The sequence below is a fragment of the Mirounga leonina genome, unplaced genomic scaffold, assembly GCF_011800145.1.
Source record: "Mirounga leonina isolate KUSES-001 unplaced genomic scaffold, KU_Mleo_1.0 Mir_171, whole genome shotgun sequence".
Lineage (NCBI taxonomy): Eukaryota > Metazoa > Chordata > Mammalia > Carnivora > Phocidae > Mirounga > Mirounga leonina.
The window spans coordinates 17,850,571-17,871,577 of record NW_023270436.1 but is presented as its reverse complement, the minus strand read 5'-3'; the positions used below and the strand labels follow the sequence as shown (position 1 = coordinate 17,871,577).

At 56.3% G+C, this 21,007-nt stretch overlaps 1 protein-coding gene across 1 annotated transcript; it reads right to left on the bottom strand.

The window, feature by feature from the left end:
- Positions 1–14,600: 14,600 nt before the first annotated feature.
- TMEM119 (transmembrane protein 119) lies at positions 14,601–20,942 on the bottom strand. Its single transcript, XM_035017220.1, has 2 exons — positions 20,840–20,942; positions 14,601–16,718 (listed from the first exon to the last, which is right to left on the bottom strand). The coding sequence occupies exon 2, from the start codon at positions 16,704–16,706 to the stop codon at positions 15,867–15,869; it is 840 nt and encodes a 279-aa protein (XP_034873111.1). The 5' UTR covers positions 16,707–16,718; positions 20,840–20,942; the 3' UTR covers positions 14,601–15,866.
- Positions 20,943–21,007: the final 65 nt, after the last annotated feature.

The following is a 21,007-nucleotide window of genomic DNA, read 5'->3' as shown; positions in this document are numbered from 1 at the left end:
TGACCTTGTCCATGGCTCCCAGTTGTCCAAACTTTTCCTACCACATCGATGGATTTGCTCCAGGATGCCGAACCCTACCGTTAGGCCTTCCCCTTGCTATTCCTTCCGCCAGGAATGCCCTTGCCAAAAGTCTTCCCTTAACCTCCACTCAGCCTGGGAGCCTCATCTCAGGCATCACCTCTTCTGGGAAGCCTTCTAGATTGTCCCAGGCTGAGCTAGGTGCCGCTCTCTGCTTTCACAGTCCCCTATTCTTAATCACATATGTGTATGGACAGCATTGTAATTTGCTGTTCTGTTGTCTTTCCAAATCATTATGCAGACACTGAGTCTTTTTTTTTTCTTTCAGTTTTAAATAGGTAACGTGCTACAAGAAAAAAATTCAAACAACCTGAAATGGAAGAGTGCTATATAAGTGTCCTTGCCATCCCTAATTCCCCAGTCTCCTTCCCCAGAGGCAATCTCTGATACTCGTTTCTTAGGTGTCCTTCCAGAAATTCTCTAGGCAAATCCGAGTATACATGTGTTTAAATAGACCATTCTCTTACTTCTTTTTTACACAGGCGGTAACATACTATACATGCTTCTGCCATGTTCATTTTCCTTTTGACCATATTTCTGAAGGCCATTCCCTATCCGTTCCCATAGACCTGCCACATTCTTAACAGCTGCACAACATTCCATGTATGAAGGTCCATAATTTAGTTTTCTGTTGATGATTGTGTAGATTATTTTCATGGCAATGTCTTAATTAGGGGACTCAGCATCTGGTACAGTTCTTAATGTATTAGGGGACTCCCTAAATGCCTATTGAGTGGATGGATGGATGGATGGATGGATGGATGGATGGATGGATGGATGGATGGATATATGCATGCATGCATGCGTGGATTGGTGGGTGGATGGATGGATTCATGGGTGAGTGGATAGATAGATGGATGGGTGGATCAGTGGATGGGTGGATGGATGGAGACTGCAGGAGTGGATGGTTGGGTAGATGAATGGGTGGGTGGATGGGTGGGTTAGTGGGTGAATGGATACATAGATGGACAGTAGGTGAATGGATGGATGGATGGATGGAGAAACAGGCTCAGAATGGTGAAATGACTTGCCCCAGATGACACAGCTAGGAAGCAGTAGGTTGGCACTCTGCTGGGGTCCTCTATCCCCCTCCCACCCTGTTCAAAGCACCACACCACAACTATGACCATGTCTCTAATTTAACCTTTCCTAGATGTTATTCCAAGATTTTGGCCACTTGGGGCCACATCAGAATGCACAGTGTTAGATCCTCACATTAAGCATGTCCTGTTAAAACTAGCTGTCCCTATCCTGGAGTCTTCTTTAAAAGCCAAACAAATGAGGGGCCCCTGGGTGGCTCAGTCGGTTAAGCGTCTGCCTTCAGGTCAGGCCATGGTCTTGTGGTCCTGGGATCGATCCCCACATCAAGCTCCCTGCTCAGCGGGGAGTCTGCTCCCTCTCCCTCTGCTCCTCCCCCTTGCTCGGTGCTCTCTCTCTCATGAATGAATGCCAAACAAATGAGAGGTGCCTCTTGATAACTGAGGCTCCTTGAACTTGAGGCAGGAGTGCAGGCTCTGTGTCCATCCTCATGGCAGGACAGAATACTTCTAGGTCCCACTGAGTCTTGGTAGAGTGAGGGGGACCCTGCAGATGAGCTCCAGCCCCAACCAGAAGATGGATGTAGAGTACATTCCTCATCAGTGGCTCTTTCTGGCCTATCTGCTGGCTTTCTCAGCCAACCCTCAAAAAGCCCCCCCGGCCCCCAGAGAAGGCTGTCCCCAGACAGGGAGGCAACCAGCAGGGCAAAGCAGAGTGAACTGGGAGCACTGGAATCAGAAAGGTTGGTTCAAACACCAGCTGCCACTGGGTGACCCTGAACAAGGGACTTCAAGCACCCTGAGCCTCAGCTTATTCATCTGCAAAATGGGAATGAAAACAGTACCTACGCAGTCAAGTTGACATGACAATTAAAAGAGACAATGCAATAAAGCACGTGATACACAGAGCTCGTTGTCGCGGTGCCGGTTATGATCACGCACAACAGCTCAGCCCTGACCACCTGCCAGGCACAGTTGCTCGGTGTTGATACAGAGGAGCTCATGGACTCCTCCCAGGAAGGCTCAAAGGCTATTATTATCCCATTTTACAGATGAAGAAACTAAAAGGTAAAGTGACATGTCCAAGACCACACAGCTCGGAAGTGACAGAGGTGGGATTCGAACCCAAGGCTGTTGGATCCAGAGTCCTGGCACTCTGCTTGCTGCTTCTCTACTGCATTCTCTCCCCTGCCCTGATTACTGTTACCACTGGTGTTATTATGACCATTATGCGTAGTAATTGCAGTTACTCTTACTTCTACGTTGCTGTTACTGTCACTCATTTTAAAATACTAGAACCTTGAAGTTTTCAACCTATGATGTCTTTTCCAGCACAGTGGCCCTCACAGTAAGGCCTTCTAAATGCTGCAGAGCCCTCGTCTGGCTGCCCCCGTGCAGGACACACACAGCTGTGACTTCTGTCATACACGGCTTGCTGGGCAAGCTCCCTCCACCGTGCTTGGCCAACCACAGGCATGGCTTTCCCCCAGGTCCAGCCTCAGATACCACCACCACCCTCCCCGCCCAGTTATCTTGGGAAAACTCCAGCTCCTGGTCTCACCTCAGAGAAGCCCAGCTCCCAGAATAACTCCAAAAGGCCCCCAGGGTGAGGACAACTATTACTGGCCTAGAGCTGCTGGTGCCAAAGAAGGTCCAGGGACCTCCCATCCTGCCCCCAGTACCTCAGGCCAATGGGTCGCAGGAAGCCCCAGTGGGGAAATTGGGCTGGACCCCCCTCTGCCCAAACACCTCCCCACCATACGCAGCCCTGGGTCGCTGGCAGGACAACAGGGCCTTAGGGAGCAGCCCTGGATGGGGACCCGGGGACTTGGGTTCTGATCCTAGCTCTGCCATGATCCCTGCATGTGACCTTAAGCAGGTACCGAACCACTCTGAGCCTTGATTTCCCTTTCTGAAAAATCAGCAGAAAACTGGCTCCTAAGTCATAGGATTGTTGTGAGGATTGAATGGATTATCATCGGTCAAGTTAAAAAAACACAGAACCAGGCAAGGAGTAAGCACTCAATAAATGTTAACTGGCATCACCTTCACCATCACCCCCGCCACCACCATGGTCATCATCAGCATCACCATCATCCCCTTCAACATCACTACCATCCCCATCATCATCACCATGATCCCCATCATCGCTACCACCATCTTTGTCATCCCCATCATCACCACCATCCTCATCATCACCACCATCCCCCTCATCATCACCATCCCCATCATCCTCACCATCATTGTTACAAGTCAGATTCCCCAGGAAGCTGACTCTGAGGTGGAACTTAGCATGAAGGGTATTTATTTGGGAGTGTTCCTGATATCAACACCTGTGGAAGGGGGGTAAGAAAGCAGGATTGGGCTGAGGGAGGAGATGGACAGCCGTGTACCCCCAACAAAAGTGCCTGTCCATCCCACGGGGAGCTCTAAATCGAGTAGCCCCTCCGAGTTGCATCTGGGCCCTTGTCGCTTACAATCTCTAGAATTTATCACAATATTGGTTTCAAGCCTTCATCTTCCCACTCGTTTTCCAAAGGAGATGTGTGTATTACAAGAAGAAGAGCCAAGGGCTTACCACCAATGAATAAATCATTAATGGTGGAATTCCAGGCATCTGTTGGATTTACTATCTGGGGGCAAAGGAGCTTTATGGGAGCTTCTCACACTGTCCCAGTTGCCCTGCAGCCCCAGAATCCTGCTCACTTTCCCACAACAGCAGGGCCCCTGAGACCATCTCCCTTCGAGTGGGTACTCATCCATTCTAACCCCAAAGGCTTAGGACACCATGGCCCTGCTTCCTGGCAAGCCTTCTTGGGCGGCCGCCGCAATCTGTCTCCTCTTGACCTTTCCCACTCTTTTTTCTAGGGAGCTGAACCAAAGGATGATCTGCTCGTGCAGGCAAGTCCCTTTCTGGCCAAGTTGATGGAGCTGACGGCCTCAGGGAGAGAGCCTGGGTCAGGGCCGCCTACACTGCATGGCCACAAGCAAGTGTGGGCCCCTCTCATTTAAAAAACCTTCGAGGGGCTGTTACAGGGCAAAATGGGGTCACACAATCAAAGTGCCCAGGACAGCCAGGCACACAGTAGGTGCTTACTAAATCCACAGGACAGGCCCTTAGCAAGCACCACAGGGCAGGAGATGTCAGGATTCATGCCAAGCAACAGCTTGTCACTGAACGTCTCTCTGGCCCCTGAGGCCTACCTGCCTACCTTTTGCCCCACTCACCCCATTCCAGCCCCAGTGGCCTCCCTGCCATCCCTCAGACTCACCAAGTTCATTCCCACCTCAGGGCCTTTGCACTTGCTGGCCCCTCTGCCCAGAGCCCCCTTCCCCAGAGCTTCCCAAGGCTGCCTCCTCCATTCTCATCCCGTCCACCCTGGCTCAGGTAGAAACCCATGCCTACTCACTAGCTCATCACCCTGTCCATTTTCTCCACCATACACAGCACTCTGGATTCACCTTGCTCAGGGTAGGTATGTCTGAGGACTCACCAGTCAATCTCCGATGCCTAGAACAGTAACTGTGTACAATACGGGAAGTGCTCCCAAAGGCCCGTTTTGGCCACGAGTCCTGAAAAAGGTGGGAGGCAAAAGAGACCCATTCTCAATCCCTGGGCAAATCTTTCTCCTGCTCTGTATTTGCAGTTTCTCTGCAAAAGGAGGAGATTGAGCCCAATGATTCCATATTCCCTTCCAGCTCAAACAAAAAGATTCCACAAACTTGGACAACTTCTATTTTAGCCAATAACCAACTCATGCCAGAACATGATTCATCTCTGCCGATTTCGCCTAGCAACCAGCCCTTCTCCCCACACCCTGAATCAACCCCCCCCAAGAAAAATTCCTCCCCCACCACATACCCACTCCACCTCCCCCCACCCCTCTTCTGGTATCCTGGAGAGGAATGCAAGGCTTCAAGATGCCCCCCGTCTGTCTGCCACCAACATTTTAACGCAACCTCAGAATGTCTCGGGCTATGTCTGGAACAAGCTGGGGGGAACTGCTCCCCCCGCCGGGATTAGGACAGGAAACAGGAGCCGAAGTCAGGCAGGCAGAAAGCGCTGACCCAGCACGGGGAAATCATTTCTATTCTGATGCCTCACCCTCCTCAGGCCTTGAAAAGCGTCTGTGTTTTAGGGAAGAAGAAAGGAGAGACCAGGAAGGCGGACAGGGCGCAGGGAGGCTCCCTGCCCGAGACAAACCCAGCCCATTCAGATGGCCCCAGTGATGTTTGCCTCCAGTTCCCCACAGTGAGAAAAAGGACTTGTCTCATCTCAGCTGATACTGGAAAACATTTAATAAACTTCAGTACCCACTTGCGACACAAAATCTTGGCAATCTAAGAATAGAAAGGAATTTCCTTAACTTGAAAAAGGATATTTACCAGAAAACTAACAGCAAACCATTTGCCCACTGGAAAACTTTGGAAGCACTATCATTAAGATCAGTCACCAGGCAAGGATGTCCACCACCACCACCTCCTCCACCATCACCTCCACCATCATCACCACCACCTCTACCACTGCCTCTACCATCCCCACCATCACCTCTACCTTCTCAACCATCACCTCCTCCACCATCACCACTACCACCATCACATCCACCATCATCACCATCACCTCTACCTCCTCACCATCACCTCCTCCACCATCACCTCCATCATCATCACCTCCACCTCTACCACTGCCTCCACCATCACCACCATCACCTCTACCTCCTCAACCATCACCTCCTCCACCATCACCTCCTCCACACATCACCATCACCTCCATCATCACCTCCACCTCTACCACTGCCTCCATCATCACCACCATCACCTCTAACTCCTCAACCATCATCTCCTCTACCATTACCACTACCACCATCACATCCACCATCACCATCACCTCTACCTCCTCAACCACTACCTCCTCCACCATCACCTCCATCATCACCTCCACGTCTACCACTGCCTCCACCATCACCACCATCACCTCCACCTCCTTAACCATCACCTCCACCATCACCTCCACCATCATCACCACCACCTCCTTTACCAACACCTCCACCACCACCCCCACTTCCTCTACCACCATCATCTCCACCTCTACCATCACCTCCACATCCATCTCTTCCTCTACCATCACTCCACCACCTCTGCCACCATCGCCACCTCTACCTCTACCATCATGACCACCTCTGTCACCATCCCCTCCACCTCTACCAGTCAATATTGATGACAGTCAGGGGACCTGGGCTGGAGACCTGCCTCAGCCATTACCTTTCTGGCTAACTGTGGGTCTCAGTTTCCCCATTTGTAGCTTGAGTGGTGGGACTGTACCGACTGTTTGCAAATGACACTCCCCTGAGCACTAGGGGCCCCTGCAGCGTGCAAAGGGAGGCAAACAGGTGCCCTCTGGGTAGCCCATCCCCCTTCCAAAATGCAGCTCTTCTTTTATTCAACTTCTGTTAAGATTCCTGGTGAGAGTTTATTAGAACAAAGGATTCTGTGGCTCGAAAGAGTTGAAAATCAGCAGATACACAGTCAATACAAGCGGGGACTAAGGACAGAACCAGGTAATTCATGGGCACAGAACTCTGTAAGGAGAAGCCCCTTTCTCATCAGCAATCAGACAGCCGTACCTAACCGGACAATGGAATACCATTTCTCACCTATCAGATCAGGAAAACACTGAACGCCAGCAGTGTTGTCAAGGATGTGGGGAAGTGGGGGCACTCCTAGACCCAGATGGGAATGGAAACTGGCGCCGCATTTTGGACCGGTCATTTGGCAGCACCTGTGAAAAGGTGATGCATGTACCTCTGACCCGGCAATCCCACCGGAAGGACCTACCGGCAGGAGTGCTCCATGCATCTGCAAAGACAGGCACATGCAGGACCTCCTGGGAAATGTGTGAGGACACAGGGCCACCCAGCTCTGCCATCTGTGACCGCCCCTCATGAGCTTGCCCAGGGCCTGCTGTGGCCCCCACATCTACCCGGAGGAGCCCCAAACTGGCTCCATTCTGGGGACACACAAAGGCCAGGTGAGCGGAAATCTGGGCTCACACCTCAAAAAAGTGACTTGCTTATGTAGGCCCATCACGCCAGGGCTGCTCCCTGGAACTCAGAGCTCTCTCCCTTCACGTAAGGTGGACCACAAACCACAAGTGTGACCTTGGACCCATCAGCTCACTTTCACCAACAATTCGCCAAGCAGGGATGGTTTTCTCATCGGCTAAAGGAAGCTGATCAAAGCGACTCCATAGCGATTTTTCAAATGAAATCATTTACATGAAAAGCCAATTGGGAAATATTGACTATGTCAAGACTGACACCCACCCCCACCATGTTCCAGGCCCTTGCCCCCTCCCCCACACCAACCCAAAGCAAATTCTCTCTGAATACCCTTTCACTTGGCAGGAGCACCATCTACCACTGCATCACTGCTGGGTATATAGACAGCCTCCCTTTTTTTTCACTTATAAATGATGCCGGCATGAACATCCTCAAAGATCCACGCATAGGCTGGCTCCGGAAAAAAACTTCTGGCGTGAAGGGCAAGGACACGTACAACATTGGTCAATGCAGCCATCTGACCCTCCAAGAGGGTCGTTCATCTTCACTCCGGTCTGCTGAAACCCAGACCGTGCGAAGATCAAATCTGGACAAAGACAAGAAGTTCTTATCTTAGGAGAGGTCATGGGAAAGAATTCAAAAGTGTTTCTAACTGGCTCCCCAATAGCTGGCCCCGTCCTTCCAGCCAGAGCTCTGCTGCAGGCCAGGCAGCGGGGGAAACTGGCCCTCGGGCCCAGCCTGTTAACTTAGGTGTGATAGAAGAAAGGACTTCAGTAGGGAGGTGTTCGCAGATGCTGGAGGCAACCCAAGGTGCCCAACGAATTCCTCTAGGGGTCTCTTAAAACGGGGAGAGAGGGCAGTTTGAGCTCCCTGGGAAGGATTAAAGGGGGTGGCGGGGGCGGCGGGGGAGGAAGCCAGGTTCTCCCAAGACCTTCTTGTCCAAGAACTGAGTGGCTCTTCGTACTTGGGGGAAATGGCATCCTGCAGCGCTTTCCCCCAGGTGCTGACAATAACGCCTCCCACAGGATCGCAGCGTTGGGAGCCCACCAGCTGGTTGAAATCCAGAGCAAGCCTCCTTCTTCCCTTTGCCAGAGACTCGGCTGTGGCCCAGGGAGGGCAAGCGACTTGCCCAGGCAGCACAGCCCCGGAAGGAGTAGAGCTGGACCCCCACCCCCCCACCCCCCGGGGCACCAGACCCAGAGCCAGTGCCTGCCCAGGGCTTCCCACCTGCAAGTTCACGTCTCCGGAGAGCCCCAGGGCTGTGGGCTTGACCTCCAGACCCCGTGGACTCTCAGAATCCCCACACATGCAGCATCCTGGGCAGGACCAAGGGCGCCGGGGTCCCAAGGGCCGTCTGTCTGCTTCTTCACCTGCCATGTGACCTCGGGCCGGCCCCCCACGGCGCACTCAGGACCGTGGGAACAAAGGCGCCTGCCCAGTGCGGCTGCCAGGAGCTCAGATACCAGCTCCGCCAGCGCCAGCGAGCGGGAGCGCGCCCTCTGTGAGCCCGGAGGGCCGGGGGCGGGCTGGGGGCTGTGGTCCGAGGCCTTTTTGCCCCCTTTCCGCCGCCAGACCACGGGCGCCCCCCTGCGGCACCCGGCCACTGTGCTGACACCTTCTGCCCCAGCTGAGCTGCAGGGCCACGTGGAAGTGTGGGCGCCTTGGCCTTGGGCCTCTGCTCCAACCCCGTTTCCTGCATTCATGCACTCACCCATTCATTCATTCATTCATTCGGGAACAGGATTGCAGGCAGAGCATTGGCCATGAGGTCCAAAAGCCTCAGGAGGTTCAAAGCCCCGCTCAGACACTTTCTGGCTGTGTGAACTTGGGCAAATCGCTTTACCTCTCCGAGCGTCCCTGTCTTCCTCCATAGAAGGTGGGTATCTGTACCTCCCTCAGCTTTGCGAGGACCCGGTGTATAGAGAGTGCTTAGTGCTGTGCCCGCTACACAGTAGGTTCTCAAAAAGTGATGGAAACTGGACCTGACAGTGGGATTTAAACATTGACCAAGGACAGAAATAGGAGATTGGGGGCCGAGGGGGGTTTTCAGAGAGCCTCATCTCAACCCTCCCCAGGGTGGGTGCAGAGATGTCCTACCTCCCAGTGTCACCCTTCCTCTCTGCTCCCCAATCAAGAGCGACTCGAAGGGAACTCAGCACTCCTTACTCAGCATTCATTGAGCACCTACTGGGTACCCAGCTCTGTCTGGGCTCTGACCCGCAGTGCTGGGCAGGGAAGCCACAGAATGTCAGAGATCAGAACGGCCAGCAGCATCCTCTTCGCTGCTTCCTGGCAGTAGGAGCGACAAAGATCATCAGAAAGGCTAACAGAAAGGGAGCCCTTTCTCCACACTGGGTCCCGGGGCCCCGAGCTCGAGGAGCGTTTTCTCATCTGAGTCTCACAACAGGGCAGGACCTGAGCTTTCACAGGTGAGACGCTGAGGCACCAAAAGGGGGGCAGAAGATGCCCAAGGTCACACAGCTTGGAAGTGGAATTGAACTCAGATTTGACTCCAAGTCTTTTAGAATGCAGATACCTTACATCCTTCCCCCCTGAGCCTGAAGGAGTCTCCTGCCCAGAGTCAGTGCTGAGAAGTATTTGGCTTGTTTCATAGATGGGAACCCAACAGAGAGGGGAGCGGAGATATTCTAGGTCACCTGGCAACTAATCTAGCTGGGTACCCCCCCAACCTTTCCCACTCCCCAGAAATAGCCCTGGCACCTGCCCCAGATGGGCCTGAGTCCCTGGGCTCCCTGACCCACGTTGTCAGCCATGCACACTCCATGCACACTCGCCCGGACAATGTCCAAGTTCTAACTGGGGTCACCGCACCTCAGAGGGAGACAGGGAACAGCTTCCACGGGACCCCTGGCCTCCATCAGGTGCCAAACCCCCACAGAGGAGCACGCGGGGTTGGGGGTTGGTCTTTGCCCAAAGGGCAGCGCGAGCCTCTCTTCTCTCTAGCCCCATCCTTCACCCCTTCCTTGGGGTTCACGGGACTTCCCTGGCTGCTGGCCTTGTTCTGCTTTTGCCAACATTGCCAGGACCCTCTGCCCTGCCCCGCCCCCAAGACAAGATGTGATGACGCTGAAGTTTCAAGCGTCTAAGAATCACTGACCTTATGATCTGGAAAGAAGAGGTGACGCTCAGAACAGCGAGACACTTGGAGACTGACATTTCCCCCTTTTCTTCGGGCACAGCACTTCACAGTTTGTAGCTAACAGCAGCTCCCATTTACTGAGCACCCATGGGGGGGCCTGTTCTAAGCACTGGAAGTGAATGAACTCACCTTCCACCGCCTCTCTGACGTAGGAGCCATTATTCCCATTTCACAGACGAGGAAACTCAGGCCCAGAGAGGTGAAGTGACTTGCCCAAGTTCACACAGCCGGGTAGTGGCCGAGTTGAGATTTCAACCCAGGCCGTGTGAAGCCTGTACCCCTAACCACCACGCCCCGCCATCCTACACATTATAAAGTGCACTCACAGCATTCTGGGGGGTGGGGGCAGACAGGGCAAGGGCTGTGGTCCCAGGACTTTATACGTGAAGAGCCTGTAGTTCAAAGTGACTTGCCCAAAGTCATGCAGCTAGGAGGGTCTCCTGGTTCCTTATTTCTGTGTCCCACTATCTCTCCCTCTCCTTGCTGTCCCCAATCCTCCACCCCTGTACAATCTCAGTCCCCCTTCCCCCCTGCAGACCCCCTCGCTGAGTCTGGTTCCCCAAACCCTATGGCAGAGGCTGCAGGTGGCCACCCACAGACCTGGACCCTCCAGCCTTCCAGGGCACCCCAGGTGTCCCTGTGGGGCCCCAGTGGGTGGCAGGATGCCCGCGCTGGGCACTGCAGAGGCCTCTGGCATTAGGGACCCTGGCAAGAGCGGATTTACGAGCAGGACTATTTTATACTTTGCAGCTGCCGCTGTAAACCCTGGACCCATTTGGGGAGGAGGAGCAGCTGCGGGGGAACCCCCGTGGGGCCCCGGAGCCAGTGCCAAATCCTTCCTGCCATTTCTGAGCAGCCGGAGGAATCCTGAAATTAAAACCGCCCGAAAAAAAAATGACAAATCCCTGTCCCACTCCACATGGGCCTGCTTCTTCCCCAACAGCAGATGAGGAGCTAGAGCTGAAGCAGAGCAGAGCTAGACACAGCACAAGACCGCCCACCAGAGACCCGGATTCCTGGTCAGCTCTGGATGGGCCCCAGTCCCAGTATGCTCCTTGGATGTCCACATATGAAATGGGGGGGGCTGGTCTAGAGCAGGATTTCTGAGACCCTCTGAGCTTCACAAGTTCCCTACAGTAACTGAGCTCAAACATTCCCACTTTAAGGTTCAATGCTCCCACTCCTGGCTGTGTGACCTTAGACAAGTTACTTGACCTCTCTGAGTCTGTTGTTTTCATCTGTAAAATGGGGACAAATAATGACCATCTCATTAAGAAGGTTGGAAGGATAAAATAAACAAACATCAGTAATTCCAAGCAGCTTTATTTATAATAGCCACAAGCTGGAAAACCACCCAAACGTCCATCAGCAGGTGAATGGATAAACAAATTTCAGTACATCCATACAAGGGAATACTACTCAGCAGTAAAAAGCAGTGAAATGTTAATACGTACAATAACATGAATAAATCTCAGAACATTCGTGCTGCATGCAAAAAGCCAGATAAAAAGAGTACACTATATGGTTCCATTTATATAAAATTCCAGAAGATAAAAATGAGTCGTAGGGACAGAGAGCAGGTCAGTAGTGGTCTAGGGACTGAGGTGGGGGGGAAACAGCCAGCAGAGATTGCAAAGAGGTGCGAAGAAACGGTTAGAGGTGACGGACATGTCCATTATCTTGACTTTGGCGATGGCTTCATGAGTATACTCGTATGCCCAAATTATCAAATTGCCGTTTTAAATATGTGTAGTTATTGTGTGCCAATTATACCTCCATAAAGCCGTAAAAACTAACATCAGTAAAGCACCAGACATGTATAATAGTGCATTTATATATGGCGGCCATTCCTGTTATTAATCACTGTGGTTGCATCTAGATGATTCTTTGATTCGTTTTCGTCTCCTCCACTCAAATACAGCTTCAGATCTGTTGTGCCAATGGTGCGTCCTCAGTACCTGGCACCGTGCCCCGTGCCAGGGGGACAGTGGTGAACAGCCCCCCAGGCAGTGACCGTTGCCCAGCCGTACCCTTGGACACTCTGATTTAATCGGCCTTGGGGGGAGGGGGGCACCTGGCTAACTTGGTCGGTAGAGCATGCGACTCTTGATCTTGGGGGCGTGAGTTCGAACCCGGGGAGATTATTTAAATAAATAAATAAATAAATAAATGGTCTGGGTGGAGCCCAGGAGGTACGACATAACAAAGCTCTCAGACAATCCCAGTGTGCAGGTTGAGACCCCTGCCAGGTAGGGTAGGATCATCTCTTTATGCACATGGAAACGAAAGCCCAGAGAAGTGAGGACATTTGCCCAAGGCCACACAGCTACGAAATGGTAGAGCGGGCATTGACAAAGGCAGTCTCCCCCCAGGGCCCAAACTACCCGAACCACCCCAAGAGGGTGCAAGACCATGTGCCTAGTGCAGAGCTCCCTGGAGACATGAGTTCTGCCCCTCGTCCTCCTGCCTTGGATGTGACCCCCAGCCAGCAAACACCCAGCCCCTTGGGCTGATCAGAGAAAGGGCACGCGGAAGAGGTCCCTCCAGCACCCCGCGGACCCCCCCACACCCCCACCCTCCAGCCCAGGTCTCCCCCTCACCTGGCCCCAGCCCACACGTACCCCCAGCCCATCTCCCCCCAAAGCTCACCCTCCGCTGGTGCCTGGCCAGATGTGTGTCCACCCTAGAGGGGCTCTAAGCAGGAGTGGGGCCCTGCTCTCTCCTCCCCAAGGGCTTCATTCACGCATTCATTCATGCAAGCAGCTGTCGAGCCCGAGGGAGAAGTCACTCTAGAATCAGATGATGGGGCGGGGATGCTGGCTCTGTGACCTAGGCAACTGATTTCCCCTCTGAGACATGGGAATAACAGCAGGATCCCTCTGCTCGGGTTGGGAGTCTCAATGAGTAAATGATGTTCAGGGCTTAGAGCAGTGCCTGGTGCGTCACAGGTGCTCATTAGCTGCGAGCAATTATTAATAGTATTGAGCCCAGGGGAGTGTGGGAGAGAGTCTGGGTGGGGCTGTTGGGGAGGGCAGGTGACAGCTAGGCTGGAAGCTAAAGGAGGAGGGGGAGTTAACTGGACAAGGAGGGGGTGTGGAAGGGCATCCTAGGCAGAGGGAATAGTAGCTGTTAAAGCTCAAAGGTGAGGGGGAGGTTGATGCCTGCTCTGGGCTCCAACTACCTCCTGAGTCCCCAACCCCATCAGTCCCGAGGGACACAGGCCATAACTAAGGCCGCTCACCTCATGTCCTCTGGCAGGCCCATTAATGGGGAGCCATTGACCAGGGAGCTGCTGATTGCAAAAGTCATCCCTGCCTCCTCCCCAGGAATCTCTAACATCTGCTTCTGTCTTACCTGAGTTTAACCTGTTATAGGGAAGCTTAATGCGTACCCCAGCCACACCCAATCATCTAGGACCCTGCAGGAGCTCAGGATCTAGAAGACAGCTTGTCATACACAGAGAGGTTGAGTGGTTTGGCCAGAGCCACACAGCATTCAGGTATCCATATTGGATTTTCCCTACATTCTTGGGCGGGAGCGGGTCTGGGCTGAGAAAGGGAGGGCCCTTCCCCGCTGCGAGAGACAGAGGCCATTGTGTGTTATGAAACCCAAAGCCGGCCCCCTTTGGAAGGGAAGTGGGGTCAGCGGAGGGAGGGGCTGGGGGTGGGGGGATGGCCTCCCTGCCCCCCTCACCCAGGGATCTAGCACGTGCTCCCAACGCAGCCACATCTGGATTCCAGCTGGCAGCTCCAGGGAGGAGGGGGAGCAGTGGCCCCCAGGAACTTGCCATCAAAGGCAAGGAAGAGCCTGGCGGGGCGAAGACACAAAGGCCAGGGCCGCCTCCAACCCCAGGCCAAGGGTGCCAGGAGCGGGGCACCGTCCGTGAGCCCGGTTCTAGTCCTCGGCCACGCTGCCAGCAGACGGGAGGCTGAAACGGGAGACTGGGCTCATGTTTCCCGGAGAGGGAGGCGGGTGGATCTCCTGCAGCCACAGTGCACAGCAGAACTGCTCTTGGAAGCCGGGTCTCCGTGGCCGCAAGTCCAGGGCTGAGCTCAGCCTTGGGGGCAAGAGCTCCCACCACATTCCCATGGGGGACCCCGTTCTGCCCTCTTTTCACGAATCATCTCATTCTGCCTCATCTCATTCAGCTTTTCGGGCCTGCCTGATGTGTCTCCCCCAGAAAGCTGCCCCACCCCATGGAACAGCCCAGAAGAAATACCACCCCCCCCCAAGCAGACTCATTCCCCCTCAGAAAAGCAGCGACGCTCAGGCCAGAATAAAGGTTTATTGTGCTGGTTTGCTATATCTCAGCACCTAAAAAATTGTGCAGAGGTTGGGGGAAGCCCAGACGGAGGGATGAGGAAGAGGACCGCCCCCCACCCAGAGCCTCCCCAAATCAGGACGGAGCTCAGGCTCCCTTGTCGAAGGCTAAAGAATTCTGTGAGCTCAGGCTACCAGACACGCATGTAAGCAAAGGGTCGGGGGCTAGGGCCCCCCTGCTCCAGGCTGGGTGTTAGAAACCTTCCCCTACCCCTTCAGAATCCCCCCAGAGTGGGACCCCCTTCACACACTGCCCCCCCAGCTTCTGGGCAGCTTTGGGGGCCTGACAAGAAAGGTTCGATTCATTCACCCCATGCCCATAGCAGTAACGGGATGAGAAATTCATCCCCAGGCAGAGATGCTTGGCAGAACTTGAGCGGGCCTGAGCCCCCGGACCCCACAGCCCTAACCCCAGAGCAACCACAAACTGGGGGGCACCTTCAGGAACATTTGGGGCAGTAATTTCCAGAGTGTGCTCTGCAAGATTTTATTCTGTAGCTGTAAAAAAAAAAAAAAAAAAAAAAAAAAACAAGCAAAACCAGATTCCACAGGGGCTTCTACTAGAGTATTTGCAGAGCCCTGGGGTGCTCTAAGGGGGGGTTGCAGGGAGTGGAGAGGCAGTGTCTCCTCAACTCACTGGCCCCCAAAATCCTTTTTCCACAGAGTAGCTCGGGGAACCCAGCCTTGGACATGCTGACGTAGGGATCCGTCATGATGTGTGCACGGGCCTCTCGGAAGCTTCCTGACTCCCCAGACCCACTTCTGCAGTAGCTTTAACTGCTCCCGCCCGGGTGGGGAGGGGGGGCTGGGGGGGCCTCGGCAGGTCCCAGTCACCCTCATCCCAAACTCCTAGTTACTCTGACTTGTCTTCCCTACTTCCATGGAAAAGCGGCAATGTTGGCACCATCCCGGGGGACCGTGGCATGTCTGCCCAAGTGACGGGGCTGATTTCGTGGGATATGGTATCATGAATATAGTGGGGATCCTTCCCATCCCCCCCTCCCCAGAGACGTTGTGTTTGGGGCCGCAGGGGCAAATGGTCCTGGGACCCGGGGAGATTCCTGGGGTACGCTGGAGACCAGCATCTCTGCCTGCAGCAGGGGGTGGCCAAGGAGGGGGTGTCGGGGAGCAGTAAGGGTCAAGGGCCTTTCCACACCCATGGAGGTGACCACGAGGAGTCCGACAGTCGGGGCCAGCAGCCCCAGAGGCCTGTTAGACCTTGGGGACGACACTGCAAGCACAGGGGCTCTCGGGGGGACCAGCGGCTCCCCTGGCTTCCTGGGCTAACAAAGGAGCCGCTTCCGGCTCACCTTGGCCTTGGCCGGCCTCCAGGGCCCCCTCCGCCACCGCTGTGCCCAGCTCCTCCAGCACCCCTGGTTTCTCCGCTGGGCTCCCACATCCCTGGGCCTCCTGGTCCGCCTCCCGGCCGCCGCTCTCCTCTCCCTCTGACTTGCCCTCCATCCTGGCTCCATCTCCGCTGCCCGGGGCGGCTCTGGCGGGGGACTTGAGGTTCTGGGTGGCAGCGAGGATGTCAGCCTGGAGCTGCTGGGAGGAATCCAGGGCCTCCTCGGGCCGGCCGTCGGGAGCCCGGTCGGGGACCTCGCTGAAGGTCCGGGGCCCCCCGGCCCGGTCACTCTGGTCCACGTACTTCTTCTTGGGGAAAGACGAGGGGTAGTAGGCCGAGGCCTTGTGCTTCTGGCGGGTGATGAGCGCGGCGCAGACGATGAACATCAGCAGGAACACCAGGGAGCCCACCACGGCGATGAGCATCACGTACTGGCGGAAGAAGTCCACGATCCCGTCCAGGAAGTTGGTGGGGGGCTTGGGGCCTGCCAGGGGCGTGGGCTGGGGCCCCACCGATGTGGGACTGAGGGCCGGGGTCCGGGGCGGCGGGAGGCTTGGGGAGGAGGCCGATGAGCCCTCGGCCTCCCCGCTGCCCCCTGTGTCCTCCAGGAAGGCAGCGTGCAGGGGCACGGAGTAGGCCACCGCGGGCAGGACCCTGAGGAGCAGCATCAGAGATACCACCAGCCTCGGCACCACCATGGACACCATCTTGTCCCAGACCTGTGGGGCAGCGAGGCAGGAGAGAGGTCGGGGTGGAACTCCGGGGCCCCGGGGGACACAGAGCGTATTCTAGCGGGCCTCTTCCCTTGCCCACCATATAGTGGACCCCGTTCGTTCACACGTGGGGTTCTTGTCTGCCCCTCCACTTCATCCTGAGCCCCTGGAGGGACCCCCCCACGAGGAACCCCACTTCACCCTGAAGTCCTAGAGGGCAGGGACTGATTCTCATTTACCTCGGCACTCTCAGGGCTTCATACCATGTCTGGTATACCGTAAGTGCTCCATAAATGCACCTTGACTGACTTGGCTGAATTAATAATAACTTACCCTTTCATCGCTTACCACGGGCCAGGTACTATTCTGAGTTTCTTTCGTAGAATGTCATTGAATCCTGAGAACCACCCAATGGGGGAGGCACTATTATTATCCCCAGGTTCCAGGTATGGAAACTGAGGCTCAGAGGAGTGAAGTCAGGCAAGAGTGGGGGTTTGGAGCTAGGCACGGAGGGAGAAATGGTTGGGTCGGGCCGGGAGAAAGTAAGAAATGGAGCAACGGAGGGAGCTGACCCCTCCTCTTCCAGGGAACCCTCCCCAGCATCTCCCGGCCCTTCCTTGGTCCTGGTCCCCTTCTCTGGGAGACTCATAGGTTTTGAAGCTTTCAGACTCCCTGAGCTCAGGAGAGGGCCTGGATGCCAGGAGCCGTGGCTCACCCTCACCTCAAGGTGCAAAGCAGGGCCTGGAGGCCCAGGAAGGGGTGGGGAGAACCCGCGTGCCTGAGACGAAGCTGGAGCCCGAGTCCTACGGCCACCACTAAATGGGAACCAGATGAACCCCACCCCTCTCTCCCTCCCCGCGCTGGAAGGCTGCTCCCGACATGAACCCCCAGACCCCATCTGGCCCAGACAGCCAGGCTGACTAATACATTCCGCATGGTCCAGGTTTGCGGAGGAGGCCAGCTCCTAAAACACGGGCTCTCCCCACCAGCCCGAGGGAGGCTGGGCCCTCAGACAAACCCAGGAGCCCCTTTCTCTGCACCCTCGTGGGCTGTCTGTCCCTGAGAAACCCCTCCTGACCCGGGAGGGGCTTGAAGCGCCAGGACAGAAAAGCCTTGGGATCCCCTGTCTGACACCCTCTCTCAGGGGACCGAGATGGGGGACAGGGGCCCGGAGGTGAGGGGCAGGCCCAAGGCCACAGAGCGAGGTCCTGGGCTGGAGGCGGAGGTCAGGTTCCCAACACCTGGGCTGTGTGTCCCCTTGGGTGCCCAGTCCTCAAGGCCTGCTTCCTAAAAGGGCTGGCAGTCCTGGCTTCAGGGGTCACCGTGGGGATTTGGGGAGTGAGGTAGTTATGATGTCAGGACATTGAGCGGCTTCTTCCAACTGACCTGAGGCCTCCCAATTAAGTAGCACTAATTGAAATTAATTGTACTGACGTCAGTTGGGACAAACTGGCTCAGATGACCAGGAGAACCCAAAGGTAGTTCCAGGACATAAAAAGAGGCAAAACTACTCAGAGTTTCGGTTTAAATGGGGGGAGCTGATGATCCTGTGCTTTCATCGCGGGGGAAGCCCCCACCCCCTTTGCCGGGCTCAACCCTAGAGCAGCCCTAGAGCTCCACCCTAGAGTCCAACGCTGTTGAGGGGCTGGAGGTCCCCAGACGGACAGTGACTTGCCCAAGGACACACAGATGTACCTGTCGGAGCTGGGATTTGAACCTTTGTCTGGGTGAGTCTGAGAGTCCACACGCTCACACCACACACACGTACATACAAACGTACACACACTCACACACCACACATACACACACACACAGACACACACACACACCGTGCACACGCGCTCTCATGTGCCCCGGGGCCGGCCCCCAAATGAGCTGGCACCCCTGGATGACACCACGCGTCGGCTGGAAGGGAGGGGCCTTCCCGGCACCTCACATCGAACGTCCCTGCAGACGGCTTTGATCTTCAGGGTCTTCGTCCGCCGGTCACCTCCCTGCCCTCCTGCAAGTCAAGCCTGAGAGAGACTTGGTGGTGGTGGCCGAGGCTTCTCCCCACAGAGGGCGACTATGAGCGGCCCCGGGGGCTCCAGCTGGGTCCCGCTCCGCGGGCGGCTCCCTCTGGGCCTCACTGTCCCCGTCTGTAAGTTGGGGGGTCGGCGGGGAACTGACCACAGAGCCACACGGCCCGGGGGAGACGACATGCAGAAAGCGTCCGGCACAGGGTAGCTGTGCACCCAGGAAAGGTCGGGGCTCGAGAGCAGCTCCATTTCGACCCCAGCAGAGCCCGGGACGAACCCCGTCCTCCCACCAGGCAGGCGGATGGTTACCTTCACCCAGTGTCTAGACCGGCTCATCGCCCCCCCACCCCGGGCAGTGACCAAGCTCTCCACCCTGCTGAGTGAGAGCTCAGCTCTAGCCCCCCAGGAATCCGGGACACGGGCACGTGTGTGTGTCTGCACAGACACACAGGCAGACACACACACGACAATGAGCTGGACAGAGGGAAGTGCCCCCTTCTCCCCGGAGCCTTGGGGTCAGGGACAGACGGTAAGGAAAGAGGCCACACAAAGGATCACTGGCTCTTAGAGGCCGAGACCCCGACTCTCAGGTCCCCCACACCCCTCAGCCTGGCTCCCCAGGAAAGGAGCAGGCAAAGCATCGGGGGTCAGCTGGGCCTCAAAGGCAATGGCTGTGTGGCCCTGCATGACCTGCATGAGGAGCCCCTGCCCTCTGTGGGCCTCAGTCTCCCCTCTGTACAGTGGGCACGCTGGCCCGGACAGCCCCGAAGTGATCAGTCTGCCCATCAGCTGTCCCCGCCGCCTTCCGGGAGACGATCAGCCTTGCTTCCCGAGCCCTAATGTTTTCCAGGGCTCAGAAACTCACAGGCCACTGGGAGCTGGGGTCAAGCCAACCCCTCTCGTTTTAGCCAAAAGGAAACTCAGGCCCGATACTGGGAATGGCCGGCCCAGGGTCCCACAACCAGGGGAGAGCAGGTTGGAATAACCCCAGGGGAAATCAGCGCCCAGCTCCGTGTCCTGGGGTCGGGCACGTCACCTCTGTGAGCCTCGGCTTCCATATCTGTGCAATGGGGCTAAGGGCCACCTCCCCGGACTACTGTTAGGACAAAAACAGCAGTGCCAGATGAGGAGGAGGTATCACTTCGTGGGCCCCACAGGATGGTGCAGGACCCGCAGCTTGGAGCTGGGCCTCCCTCTAGAGCCCATCTCACTCGGGGTTTGTGGTTTTAAAGGTGATGATGCAGATGATGCAAATCTACCCCTAGGGTCTCGGACGGAGGCTGAGGGGCCAGAGCCACTGCCCCACCCCCACCCGGAGACTGGTGGCCCGAGGGGGAGGGGCAGCCCACGAAAACCTGGCTTTAATTAGTGGCTTTGGGGGAGGAGGGTCTGGCTGAAGCGCTACCCCCCCGGCCCCAGGGCAGCCAAGGACAGGGACTCGGGCCCCTTGGAAGGGAGGCCCGGAGAGGGCCCGGGAGTCCTGAGGCTCAAAATACACATCCACACAAAGCAGCAGCAGCATGGACACACAATATACGGACACACAACACAGACACACTAACCTGTCTCCCAACACACACACACACAGCAACAGGGACCCACGAGGCCCAGACACCCCAGAAAGTCTGCACAGCCCAGCAGCACGGACACACAGAGGGCGCACAACAGACCCACAACGGGCTGAATCTCTGGCCACGCGGGCCCACAGACACAACCCCCTGACACACACCCGGTCCCCCACAGACCACAGACGGGGCGGGGGGAACACCCCGGGCCACGCGACCCTCCGCGCTGACCCCGGGACAACCACCCTGGTGCCCACTTTGCGAGAACACATCCCCTCCCGTCAGACCACAGCTGCACGCGCACTCACACTCACACACACACGCACACGCGCGGCCGGACCCGCACGCCGGGCGCAGGGAAGGTGCACACGCATTCCGCCGCCCGAACCCTCAGCGCGGATCCCAAGCGCGGATCCCACAGCACCCGCCACACGCTCAGAAGGCACAGAACTTAGAGACGCCCCCAAAGGGCTTGCGGCAGGCCCCCAGTCCCCAAAGCCCAAGCGCCCCCAGGCTCCCGGGCCGAGGGGCGGCCGGGACTCACCAGTCCGTCCGTCTGGCCGCGCGCAGGGCCTGGGCGCTCCCGCCAGGTGAAGCGACCGGAGTGCCAGTCGCCGCTGCTCGGCCGGCGCCCCCACCCCCGCCGGACCCGCCCCCCGCCTCCCGCCCCCGGGCTGCCGCGGGGCCAGCTTGCTTCCATTAAGAGAGTTTG